This window comes from Drosophila santomea, chromosome 2R (genome assembly GCF_016746245.2).
Source record: "Drosophila santomea strain STO CAGO 1482 chromosome 2R, Prin_Dsan_1.1, whole genome shotgun sequence".
Lineage (NCBI taxonomy): Eukaryota > Metazoa > Arthropoda > Insecta > Diptera > Drosophilidae > Drosophila > Drosophila santomea.
In genome coordinates, this window is record NC_053017.2 from 4,966,619 (window position 1) to 4,980,308 (window position 13,690).

A 13,690-nucleotide genomic window follows, 5' to 3' on the forward strand; every position below is an offset into this window, starting at 1 on the left:
ATATCCAAATTAGGCATTAAATTTACCTTTTTACGTAGTAAGTTGGGCTCATATGAAACTTGCACGGATCGATTTTGTCACTATATAGATGACCTTGAGTTTTCTCAGTAGAAGTCATAGACTACGTCCTGCAATCCCAAATGACCGTACAGTGCGTATTTACAGCGAATCATTCGTATCTCAATCGCCGATGGCCTTAATTACACTTCTTCAGTGCTTTCGTGAGTGGAACTTTTGGGGCATATATCAGCTCTTTGCCTGCAGGGCTGTCCAAACAGCAACGGGCTAATTAACACAGGGAGGTAAAAAGGGGGTGTGGCAATGGCAGCGGCAGTGAGTGCGGGAATTCCCCGGTGCCACAGCAGCCAGAGTTATGCATTAATAATGCCATCGCAGAGCAGCCCAAAAGCCAAAAACAGCAGCAAGCCAATGTGCAGGCACACACGCAGGACACAGGCTTTTGTCATCGGCATGTTGCATACTTTTCTGGGCAAGTGCAACATGCAACAATAGCGCGCCGTCTGGCCAACAACAAATTATAATGCAATTGCAAATTCTCGTCGTTTGTTCTGTTCTGCGCTTGTGTGCGTGGGTGAATTTATGCGTTTCTGTGCATTTCCTGAATTGGAATTTACTTGGGGTTATTACCAATGCCAGGGGCCGTCGAACCGGCATAAATGCAAGCTGCAAACTGCAAACTGCAAAAACCCCACCATTCCCCCCTCCACAGCCATTATGGTTTTGGTTTTTGACATTTTTCCGCCAATTGTTTTCGTGCCGAATTTTAAACACTTTTGTTCGGTTGCTGCGGTCAGCCGCATTTCATGCTGAGTATTTTTTTCCATTGATTTGAGTAAAGAAGATTACCTTCAACTTTAAGTCAAGAAGTTTTCTGGAAATTCGACAATGTCGAGAACAGTCGCCTAGGGAAACCCATAGCAGCTGAAAAGTGTCTGGCAAAATAAAACAATTGCTGCAGCCGCTGAGCAAAAATGTAAGAGTTTCTACAGGATTAAGCTAAATGGTGTACAAGCTTAATTGATATTTTATGTAAATCCAAAAATGTGTAATTATAGCTACGCTGCATTTCTGATTTAAGAAATTGTGTACCTGTAAAATTGAATTTATTTACAAAACAAAACTCTTAAGCATATTGAAAAGATTACTTTACATCAGGTTTTTCTTAGTTTAGACATTCAGTTATTTTATTTGTTGCATACATTTAGAATGACCTTTAACCCGGAGAATACTATTTCTGTTACAGCAAGGATTAGTTGTGGTAATTTGGTGTTGGGCGACTCATTGAGAAGTCTTTCGGCATCAGAAATGCATTCACATTGCCCTTACTTCATTTAGCATTCTCGCCTCGCTCAAAAAATGAAATTTAAGCAACTTGTTGCAATTACAATACTGTTGATAGGAAAACTTTTAATCGGCTTAATGCGTAGCGAAACTATACAACTAATTTCTCGGTAGGTAAAACCGATAACAGCAACACAACATCCACGAACGACCGAAACTTTGTGGTTTGAACTCGATGGCACTCACACTCGATTCTTCGGGTAACATATACTTGCGTTGCATAATCACAGCAAATAGCACGTTGATAGGAATTTTCGACAACACTACAGTTTATACATATGTATTTCGAAACATATTTTATTAATAAAAGTTTCAAAAGAAATATTATATGTCAATCATTGAGTACTGTATGACTCTTTTTCTTAGTTGCTAGTACATCTACATTTTCTGAAATTGAGGTCATTTTGAAAACAATTATTGTTAAATATATTTTATTTTACATTATTCGCGGTCGATCTACTTAGTATTAAATTATATTTTCAGAATTACGATCGTACTTTCTGAACCGGCTGAACCCAATCGTATTAGTAATTTGTTTACTCCTATTCCAACTTCTTCATATTTATAAAGAGTGCCATCACTGTCGCACTCAGCTGAATATGCATAAAAGTGTAATGGTACACAATTTCAATGCCTGCACAAACTTTAATTAAAACGACTTTGCCGAGCGGTAAACATCAGTGTCCCAGGCGACAACCGCACACAGCTACATACGCCAGCAGGCAGCCAACAGAATGCTACGTGCAACCCAATAGATACGCAGATACGCAGATACGCAGATACACGACACGGGGCTCCTAATGAAGTGCATGAATACCTTAACAAGATGGAACCAAAATCTATGTGGTAGTGTGTGGGCGCGGCGCTGTGGCTGTCCCCACTGTGTGCGTGCCCATAATGACTTTGAGGGGCACGTAAAATTCAAACTAAAATCACTAGGGCGCTGGCAAACAATGACGCATCTGCCAAAGGCGAGGGAAAATACGGCAGAAAAACAAGATGAGACCGAGTAGCAAACTAATAAAACGATGGAACTGCCACGAAAACCATGGCAGGTCAACATCAACTGTGGCCCAAATCGGATGTTAACCGGATTCATGCGCAAACTTTGCTCTACGCTTAATAATATTTATTGTAATTGTTTGGGCGGAATGTGGCTGCACATTATTGCCTGAAGCGAAAGTCAATTTATTCGCCCTACTTGTTGATACATGCAATTTTAAAATGTTTCTTCCATTACTTTCCACATTGAAGTGCAAATAGTTTTGCCATTAATCACACACAACCGACAGGAATACATAGTTTCATAGTTTTGGCGAACGTGTTCCGAATTTCCTTCCGTCCGCAAAATGCTGACCTCAGTTGTTGGTGGAGGGCTTGACCTGAAGCCAAAGTAAAATTCTATTGAGCTTGTGGTTTGGCTGGGTCAGTGATTGACCGCAAGCAATAAAACCCGCTGGCCAGACGTTAACTTATAATGGCTGCATCTGTGCGATAATTCCATGCAATAATTAGGCACTTAATCATATCAGAACCAGATATGTACATATCTCCCTAACTCAAAGCCATTCCCCGGCCATTACAATTGGCCATTAAGTCAGCCCACTCTCACGCGAAGTCTTGACCAAACTGCTAATTAAAGATAAACAAAACTCTTTAACAATAACAACGAGGCGGCAAAAAAGGGGAATGCCAGGCACTTAAAGTTTTATGAAAATTGAAAGGAAAATATTTAATTATGAATACAAGGCAGCAGACGGAAAATAAAGCGAAAAACGGTTTACCTGTTGAAGACAACGAGTGCAAAAGCCCCAAGCAAATATAACAGAGGCTAATGGAATACATTGTTCTGGTTACTGGGCAAAAACCATTAAAAAATACTGCAAGTGAAGTTCCCACAATAGACTTTTCCTATCTGAATCGGTTTGAGAAATATATTTAACTTTATCTATTAATAAATCCGTACATATTCCGTTTGTTATAAAAATCGTGCATCTAACAATTTGGTTTTTTTAATGTTTAGTTTTCAACATTTTTTAATACAAAATAGTCCGCATATTTAGGGATATGATTAGTATTGCTTATTTATTTTCTCGAGCCTTTGCTGATGCACATGAGTTGAGAGAAAACGTTCCAAGGGAATACAAGTTTAAGAACGCCTATAAAACTAAATAAACGCCTTGGGTGGCTCGCCTGACATGCCAATTAGGCTAATACTCTTGATTATGAATAAATTGCGACAATGGAGAGGGGGGGGGGGGGTCGGGTGGGGTGGGGCAATAAAACCGGGCGAAGTGGGGATTATTATGAAGCAGGTGGCGGGAGGCGATGGCCGAACAATTTAAAGCTCATCAATTCAGGACAAAGCAGCGCGTTGAAAACAATTGAGCAGTTAATGTTTGTTTACCCCACGTCCGCAGAAATAAAATGCGAGCGAAATATAAAAGCAGATACTAGAGGGAGGACTAAAGTGAATTTAAAGGAAAAAATCCCATTTGCGACTTTGCTTTTCGCTTTTCCTTCCTTTTATTCTATGGGCATTTTTTCGGGCAACATGCCGGGGGCGGAAACTTTTCATAATTGAAATAAATAAAATACAACCAAGACTAAATTGGAGAGTATATATATTTATATACGAGTGTATATATTCGGGTACGCTGGGGAAATCCCCCGATGAGCGAGCGGCCATCTATGTTTGTGTATCAATGGAAACTCATTTATTTGGAGAATATTTTATAAATGATGCGGATTCGTTTTATGCCCGCCGGACTCGTTTGCTCAGAAATTTAATCAAGCTTCGGCCAGCCGGGTGGCGAAAATAATTTTCACAAATTCTTATACGCATTTCATTTGAACCACCGCCCTAGTTCAATTCCCGCCCCACTCCCCACCCATTCTACGCCCACTCTATTTGCCGCTGGCATGCAAAGCGTTTTTTAATCCCCGGCAACTTCTGGCTGCCCGAACCAACGCATTGGCCAATTTGTGGAAAGCTGGAAAAAAGCAGGGGCCAGTGAAAATCCGACCCGAAACTGAATAAGTAAAGCTGAAGGTCGAAGGCCATGCCACAGCCCTGTGGCAATTGCAGGAGTTGCAGCACGACGAACATTGACAAATGGGGCGAGGCCACTGGCCAGATTACTCGACCATCTATAAGTCCGGCTGACGAGCGGAAAGTTGCTCACTTTGCCACTTTGCCACTTTGCTCACTTTGGGCCTCCTGGCCGAAAGGGCACAATTATCATAATGAGTGGGGCAGCTGAAAAAATCAGACATTTATCGCCGACTTTACAGGTAAACTAATGCCAATAAAGGAAATATTTTATTAATTTTGGTGAGGCAAAAACATATTCAGATCTTTTTAACTTAACAAGTAATTCTTACACAAATGATGTTGCATCCTCCTTTACTCTCCTTTAATAAGTACATACATATTCAAAATCAATTCACATAGCTTCAAACTATATTTCATTTTAAACAAGTACAGCACGTTTTTCCTTTCTTCGTTGGGTGATCACTTTGACTGGCCTTGTGGATTGGTGGTTGATTGTGTGATTTTCCAACTTCACATATGTCAAAGTCGAAATGCTTTGGCATTTTGGCGGACTTTACCTTCGCTATCAAGCACTGAAATGTGAAGCAAAAAGCACACAGTATGACTATTATGCAGCCCAAGCACACGAGAAGTATGGGTACTTTCCATAACAATTCTTCTTCGGCAACGTTTCTAGCCTTCAGGTTTTTCTTTATAAAACTATAGCACTCATCTGCGCTCATCAGGTCCACTCCGTATTTACGCTTAGCTTTGAGTGTTGGGAGATTGGGGAAAAACTTTAAGCGGCTTTCATCGCATAAATTATTGAACCAATTCATTTCGCCTCAGTATTTTTAGAAGTACAAAATAAATCTTACTTCCTATGTCGATGTATTTAGCAATGACAGTTGGTGCCTTGTAATATGTTGAACGTTCGCTTTTCTCTTTCTCTTGCATATATTTATTTCTTAATACGGTCAGTATTGACAGCACTATAAAACACATACTCAAAAGAAATATAAGCAAACTTTTAGATTAAGCAGATGGCTTTGACTGAAATGGGGGGCTGGCTTTATAGTACTAATAATGAGTGAGCTTTTATTAAATAGCCCCATTTGACCCTTGCTGAAACCCCTTTAGAAATAATTCGAGAAAGCTACCATCAATCTTGAGTTTTAAATTTCTTGACATTCACTAAGCCCAAAATTGAAAGGCAAAGGCAAATGTTTGCGATAAACTACCTGAGCAACTTAAAGCGAATGTCGATGGCATTCCCTTGACTATTTGTTGGGTATTTTGCCAACACAAACTAAGCATGTTGATCCAATCAGAGGGAGCCGAACAGCCATATCCAAGATCCCAGCCAGTAGACCCAAACCCCAAGGTTCGGTGAATATATTTTCCCTGGGATTTGTGGCGGGATTCGAGTTCGGATTCGGATTCGTAGCCGTTGTAGTCGTCGTCGACGTCGTCTGTCAACTGTCAACTGTCATCGGCTGTGGGTCGGTGGCTCACGTTTCGACCTCTAACCCTTGGTGACTATCATGTGGCCGGGACTTACTTTTATTTATTTCCATATTATTCGAGAGGCAGCGCGCTGCTCTACTTTCAATAACTGTGAATAAGACCGAATGAATGAACTGGCTAACCTTGCCGCTGGCTCGACACTCGGTGCCTCAGTGGGTGGGAAATGAGGCGCTCGACTTTTCCTACGCTGCTTTGTGTTCGGTTTATTAAAATATACATTTTCCTTTTTTCATTTGGCTTCCCTTCTGTGCACAGTATTCTATTTGGCAGTGCCTGTGCGTTGGCGATGCTCTGCTCTCTACTCTTTTGCCTGGTAAATTTTGCAGAAAAAAGCTCTTCGTTTTCTTTTTTCACGTCGCCGCAGGTCAAAATGTCAGCAAAAACTGGACAATATACTAGACGTACAGTAATTACTCGCAAATTTCGAATTTTTTTTCAACTTTTCAATTAATTACTCACCATTTTGAAGTGGATGCATTTTTTCTTTAAGCACCTTTTCGCAATTTTGATTATACATAAGTATGTATTTGGCTTTTATATTTCATCGGAATCATACTTCGTTTAGTTTAATATGTACTTTAAGCATTTATCTCAGGGTTTTGCTTATCTGGTTACCTCTGTTTAAAGACCACTATATATGTAGCTCTGTTGGTTGATTTAATTTTTGTATTTATTTTAAGGCTTGCGGCTTTTGCATATTTCATGCGCATTTGCATGTTCTTTTTCCGAGCCTGCTTCGCCCTCGAAGATTTATTTGTCAGATACGCTCTTTTATTTGATTTATGAAGGCGCCCCCATATCCCCTCCATCGACCAGGTTATCTGCTGGCCGATAAGCTGGAGGCTTTGAGTTGCCCAGGAGAATTGTGTCAAACCTCTGAACTTCAGATTCCGCTCCCTCATCCTGCAATGACTGCTGTTCGCTGAAGTCCGTGGTCCGTGGTCTGTGGTCTGCCCAAGATTTCCACCTGTTTACGTGTTTACCTGTGTTTCTGTGTGCCTCCCCGAGATGCCCGACAAAAGGCCACTGGATCCACTGCAGCCGGTGCTCTACATTGACCACTGCCGCTATCGTCAAACCTATCGCAAACGGGCCCTGCATCTCCATTCTTCGCTGGCAGAGGCTCTGAAGGCCATTCAGCCAAGGGTTAAGCTCCAGCTAAGGATCAACGACAAGGGACCGCCGCAAGATGGATCCTTTGAGGTTGCTGTTTCCCCGCAACCAACCGATGACTCCAAGGCCCGCCAAAGTGTATGGACTGGGCTGAGGCGGATGCCCAGTGCATCGAAGGTTCCCCATGTGGACGACATTCTCACCCCAGTTTGTTTCGCCCTCCAACTGAGGGATCCGCACAAGGAGTCACATCGCCGGATGCTGACCAATTTGCGGCACAACGAGGGCAGTCGAGCCAGGAGGAGGGATATCAAAAATGTGTCAAATAATACTTAGTAAATATTTACAAGATTGTTCCGACACACGTGCAAGATATTGCATTGCAATATTCATTTTTGCCCAAAATTCGCATCGAGCTTATTTGCAAACCACTCATAGCGGAAAGTAACTATTCAACCAAAAGTAAAGTGCATTCAAAGTTTCTGTTTCATGGCGTTACAAAATACGCATTCAAAAGACCGGCGAAAGGTCAGGCTTCATCGTCTCGCTAATTTTTTAGTTAATCTGCGAAATAATCTGCAGCCGAGTGAATTTCGTTTCTTGGCAGACACCAAAGATAACACTAAGCCCCGAAACTAATGAAAAGACAAACTCAGCGCCTAGGGAAAATGCACTTGGCGGAACTAGAGCGGGATGTGTAACTGCGTACAGGCGGCAGTTATGGCAGCGCCAGAAGATGCAAATGAAAATGGCAAGAGGCACCGAAGGACCTCCGCCCCGTTTCCTTATTTCCTGCTCATTTTTGGCGGGGAGTTGCCAGTTAAGATTTTCGCCTCGTTGCAGGGATCTTTTGAGGAGCGACAGGAGCTCAAGTTGAGTGCTGCATTTCGGCTTCATTGCATCTCGGTGAGCACACAGTGGGCGAGGTCTGCCCAAGGAAGCTGGTGTGGGGAGGGGAGGGGAGGGGAGAAGGACATTTAAAGGCAGCAAGGGGCGTTGCATTGCAAGGGCAAAAAGCACAATAAATCCCTACCCCTGAAGTAGTTGTATATATTTTATTTTCGTTGCCTGACGGATCGCCTTTGCCAGAGCGTCTGCTTTCGTGACTTAAGTTTTCAGCACACGCATTGTGTGCACTCACACACACACACAAACACACAAACACACACACACACTAGCAGCGCACGCATACTCATTTAACTAGGAGGCACAAACAGTCGTCAAAGGATGCGCAGCTACAGTGGCATCAAAAATGTGTGTGTTCATAAAAATATACCTGCGATTAAATGAACGATCAAATAATGATGTTACAATTGTAAAATTTATAATTCGCTGTATTTTTCCGTCCTAAATAGATAACTGTTAATAAGATTTAGTGATGCAATTACCGTTAGGTGAAAACTTGCTGGCTGCTAAAAAGTATGCCACTGAACATTTCAATCCATTGAATTAAGATATCTGGAGATGTCTTTTATCCGCGCATCACCAGTATTCACTGCTCACCGCTCCGTGTGTGAGTCCTGACAGGACGTGCCGGCCAGGTCCTGAAAGGCAGCATAAGTAGTGGAAAACGGCAGCATATTAATCTTGCAACCAACAACTTGCAACTGCTACAACAATAGCAAACAGCAAAGGCTGTGAAGACATTGCAGCAGGAGTACTATAGTACTATACTGTGCTCCCCTCCCAGCTTTTCCTTTCGCCAGCCAACGGAACATAAACCTAAATCGTTTGTGTGTGCCGTTTTTATTTTCCATTTTCCTCCAAAGTAAATGAACTTCATTATAAGTGAAGCGTCTCTGCAGTTGCTTTTCTTTGTTGGCGGCTGGCTTTCTCTTACATTCTTTTGTTTTAGCATTTTTGGCTTTCGGTTTCAGTGTCAGTATAGTTAACACAAATGGCGCGTTTTGTTGCTGTCTGGCTGCAGAAGCTGCTGCCAAAAAAAGGATGCAGACTTCGAAGGAGTCTGCAGGATTTTTGACAGCCCGGGAATCACGTTCCCCTTAAAGTTTGAGCTTAAACTAAAGACGCTACCATACTTAAAGATAAGTTCAATGTGTTTCAGTCCAAGGGATCAAATAGATGCAGCTTTTTCATTACTATGAACTTACTAGTTAAACTAATTCAAGCCTTTTAATCTAGTCAGTAAATCAAATTTCACTTACTGCAACTGGCTTTGCGCCACTTTTTTTTTCTTGACACTCCATTTTCGCTGTTTTAATAAACTTGGTGTCATTTACATTTTTGCTTCTACTGCAAATATTGAAATAGAAGTGTAAAAAGTTACAAAAAAATATATGAAAGGGGAAAGAATGAAAGGAAGGCGAGTTTTATGCTGTTTACGCACTTCTTGGACAGCAGCTCCCTAGATTTTGCATGGAAAAAGCGCAGAGTGCATGTAAAATGATTTTAATAATATTTCAAATTGACGTTGTCGATGGTCCTCATGACATTCAATTAGTGAGCAACACTTTTCCCAGCTGCAACAAATGATAAGTGATTGGTTTCTGGCTTAGACGTTTCTCCTTTTCAATTTTTGTGCACTGCATGCGCAATTTTTGAACTTACCCCATTAATCAATTTGTAAAACCCTTGTTGGTTATCTTCTTTCTTGGATGTCATACAGATCAATCCTTACAAAAACGTAGAGAGAATACCATTCCAGGCATTTAATTAAGATAGAGAACATTCTATCCCCAACACACTTAATTGAATCAGTACTCATATTTTGAAATTCAGGTCAATCACTCAATCCGTTTTAAAAAGTTAATTTATTTTTCATTCGTATTCATTGATGTACGGGTGCAAATAGCACAATGCACTTTGATCGCATTTTCAACAACGCAAACGTTATTCAGCAATAGAATACAATTTATAGATGCCAAACATTTTTAAGCGCCTGAACAAAGAGGGAAAGTTTTGAGCTGGCTAATTGGCATTGAATTTCATATAATTTTTTTTTTTTTTGTGGCAGTTTTGGTCGGTTGCGCGATGCTCGCATTGTGCAATATTCGATGGATATAGCAATAATCAGAATTGTTGACAGTCCACTGGCTTAATTGGGAGAGTTAGCGTTGATACATGCCGCATTTTGACCGCGCTTATGATTCCGCTTTAATCAGCGTTGTTTTAAATCTTTCGTAAGCTGGCGCTGGCATCCATTATTTGAACTATCAAGATTTTCAAATAAAAAATAACAGAAGAGAACGTCGCCGCAGAGTCAATTTCGATTTCAATTAAAAGCAGCAGGGAATTCGCAATATGCCCAGAATGCAAATACCAATTTTGACATTTTTCCAGACCGAAAGTGGGTGGTTGGCTGCGGCCAAGGTGAGCGAATCGAAAAGGTCACTCGAACCTGCTGACCGACTGACAAGTTTCGCAATCTCTGGCAGTCAAGCGTGAGGCTTTTTCTGATGGCCAAGACATAACGAGATGCATCGCATCGAGCTCCCAGGGGGATGTCCTTAAATTGGAATCGCTCCGCATCGCAATATAAATGTTTACTTACATTGATACGGCAGAAATTCAATCCGAATTTCATCAACTTTTACAAATGTATTATTAAAATAAGGTACATCATTATCAAAATATTTATTTAGGCCAAAGTTCATTGAGCTGCATTAAAACTATCATATTTTTGGGCTAGCAAACTAATTAGATGAAAATCGTATAAAAGCAAAGCTGGTTGGCCATTATAGCGATAATTACAATTTTAAATTGTGATTACCAATTTGGGCAGCTTATTAGCCTTCGCATAATATGAGCCATAATGCTTAAATGATATCTATTATTAAGCCAACTCGTGAGCAGCTAAATTGTTTTTCTAAACAGCAAAGCCATATATTTCGAGCAATCCCAATGTCAATCCTTTATCGCTGTTCCAAATGTCGGCCGTCCGAAATTCCCCAAAGGATTCGCCACAAACACACGCACAAATATGACAACGACATCAACTAGGACTGGTCCTGTCCAAGTGTCATTCCGTCATGATCTATGGATGGGAACATAAATTTTGAGTGCTCAACTCGGGGGCGTGACGGCATCGATGCTGCGGCGAGAATCGAATTGAAATTTGAAATTTCAAAAGTGATTACAACTATACTCGGCTTGCAGGACGCGCGTGGATGCGAATTTCAGGCGCTAAAAACTGATTGCCGGAAACGACTGTAATTGGTTGCACATGCAACCTACAAGGGGGGTGGTGTTTTTTGTTTTTCGTGGGGATGCGGAAGTGGAAGAGGCATGAGAAGGGGAAGTGGCTTAGTGCTGATTGGGTGGCCTCCACATGGGCATTGTGGCTGCAGCGGTTTCGTTGCAGTATTTAGCATTATTGTTATTATTTTGCGGCGAGCGGAGAGCGCTTGTTAATGATTTATGCATTCATTGTGCATAGAAATGACATTGCAGTTGTGCAAGCAAAGTGTGTGTGGTGTGGGATCGAAAGGTGGGGGATGCCCTGCTAGTTTAAATGCACATTTGGGACACTTACATGGCACGAGCAGAGGGGGTGGTGGCATCGCAGTGCAACCGCATTGCTGTAGACATCCTCGACTTCTGTGATTTATGCTGCTTTTTAGCCATTAGCCTAACACTCTTGTTCCGCCAACAGTGCAGACTTAACATTGGACAGGTTAAGAGAGAAAACAGTGTTTCGAAAGAGTAATTTTCCCAAAGAGCCTGCTCTGTTAGCCACGATTCTCTTACTTTTTAGCTCTGTTAGCTATTTTAAGAGCGTTTTCTGCTCTTTCACTGTAAGCTTAGCTTAGCTCGGCAGATTCAACTTCTTAACAGCACAACATAAGGTTCGTTTTTCCATTACTTGGCCATAGGTCAGTAATTTTTGTTGAAAACAAATACAAAACCCAAGCACGTGATGCCATAAATCATTTGTTTTCGCCCGGAGTTTTTCCTGTTTGCAACACACATCTGCATTGAAATGTTGCAAGATAGATTATGCATAAAGCAAAAGTAAATAAGGACATATTTAAGCCATTTTGAAGTAACTTGTGCTTTTAATATAAATATTTTTGAATTTTTTAGAGATTTCTTAACTATGGCCCTATTAAAATAGAATAAGAATACCTTTTGATATTATAATCACACTTTTATTTGATCACTTAAATATCAGTTAAATATGTAGGGAAGACTGACCATTAAACGCTGCTTCAAAGTATTTCAAATAGACGTCAGTCTGGATTTAATTATGTTTCGATCACAGTCTGCTATTGTCCCGATAATGACTTAATCTTAAATATGATTTGACGATTATACTGCTTCCCTTTTTATTGCCACTTCCTGGCCAACAAACCGGCGGGATTCCCAAACCAAAAGTGCAGATTATAAATTCAGCTCAGTCATCGAAGATCTAAGCAAAGCGCCAACAAAGGGAGTCCCAACGGAAAGTACAAGGAAAACCACAAAATAAAAATAAAAAGATACTTTAAACCCGCTGTTGAGTGTGTGTGTGTGTGTGTGGAGTTTTCGTATCTGTGTGTTGCTCACGTGGCTGTTTAAGATTCATTTAGCTGCAAAACAATGGCAGCAAATGGCTGGGAGACTGCAACGGTTGTGTGATACTCTCGACGGGAGAAACCTGCGGAAAAACAACTTTCGTGCACAAGCCTAATCCACTTTTCCTGCACTTTTCCGGTTGGGTTTTGCAGTGTATAATGGCGGGACGACAACACATTGGCTATGGTATTGGCTTTGGTTGCTGGCCATGGCTTTTGGTCGTTGTCGGTGCTGCAGTCGCGGGAAATTACGTGAATCAGCGAATTTGGCAGCAAGATACGGCCAACGATAGTGGCAACAAAAACATTCACCGGCAGGCACATAACGACGCCGCGGCCAATTGCCGATTAGCATCACTTTTGGCCAAGGCGAAACAGTGGGGAAAAACAGTTAGCAAACAGCAGGGTGCGAGGAGGAGCAGGAGCAGGAGCAGGAGAAGGAGCCACAGGATACAGGATAAAAAGGATGCCCAAGCCGGACGAATATGCAAGTGCTAAACAAAAGAAACAACGTGGATATGGGCGAAGTGGAGGACGTGGCAAGACTGTAAGTGATTGTAAGTGAGTGAGAGTGTCTAATGAAGCCATCGCTGATGACCAAACGAAATGAAGGACCAAACACTGGCGAAAAAAATGGATACCAGATGACTGGCAAAAATGTTGCCTACTTTTGATGGCTGGAAATATTACTGTTACCTAAAGAGTAGGAAAATTAAATTGAAATCAAGTCGTTCTACCTTTAACGTTTTATTTTAAATGTAATTATTGTTTTAAGTATAAATATTTTTTTAAACCAGAAATTTGAAGGCCCCTTACTTTAATATCCCTCGTATTCGTTACACGCCTTTTCTTGATTGAAAGTTTCTTTTCAGTGAATTTGTCCCTTTGTCTTGACTCCCGTTGGCATTTTTTCTGGCAAGGCTTTAAGAATGTCAGCCCAAACAAGGGGCGGGGCTGAGGCTGGGCGTAGACAAAAGGACCTCGGCCAGGAGACAATGATGTCGCCAAAATCGTTGACGAGGATCTGCCACCGTGGATGCCGCGCCTGGATTCGGAGGACTCAATGCCTGCCGCTACGAGTGTCAATATGAAAATGAATGCGTGTGGCTTGCCTCTCCTTTTTTTTTGGCTGCCACAGCAC

The 13,690-nt window shown here is 41.5% G+C and overlaps 2 protein-coding genes across 2 annotated transcripts; one reads left to right on the forward strand and one right to left on the reverse strand.

Annotated features, from left to right (window-relative positions):
- Positions 1-4,751: 4,751 nt before the first annotated feature.
- LOC120445927 lies at positions 4,752-5,324 on the reverse strand. Its single transcript, XM_039626587.2, has one exon. The coding sequence runs from the start codon at positions 5,233-5,235 to the stop codon at positions 4,831-4,833; it is 405 nt and encodes a 134-aa protein (XP_039482521.1). The 5' UTR covers positions 5,236-5,324; the 3' UTR covers positions 4,752-4,830.
- A 1,423-nt stretch (positions 5,325-6,747) lies between these two features.
- LOC120445442 (selenoprotein BthD) lies at positions 6,748-7,508 on the forward strand. The gene has a single exon (XM_039625876.1). It carries the CDS (start codon positions 6,932-6,934, stop codon positions 7,370-7,372), a length of 441 nt encoding a protein of 146 aa, XP_039481810.1. The 5' UTR covers positions 6,748-6,931; the 3' UTR covers positions 7,373-7,508.
- The last annotated feature ends 6,182 nt before the right edge of the window (positions 7,509-13,690 follow it).

Excerpts from the sequence above, each read along its gene's own strand:
- LOC120445442 (XM_039625876.1), top strand. The coding sequence starts at position 6,932 with ATGCCCGACAAAAGGCCACTGGATCCACTGCAGCCGGTGCTCTACATT.
- LOC120445927 (XM_039626587.2), bottom strand. The coding sequence starts at position 5,235 with ATGAATTGGTTCAATAATTTATGCGATGAAAGCCGCTTAAAGTTTTTC.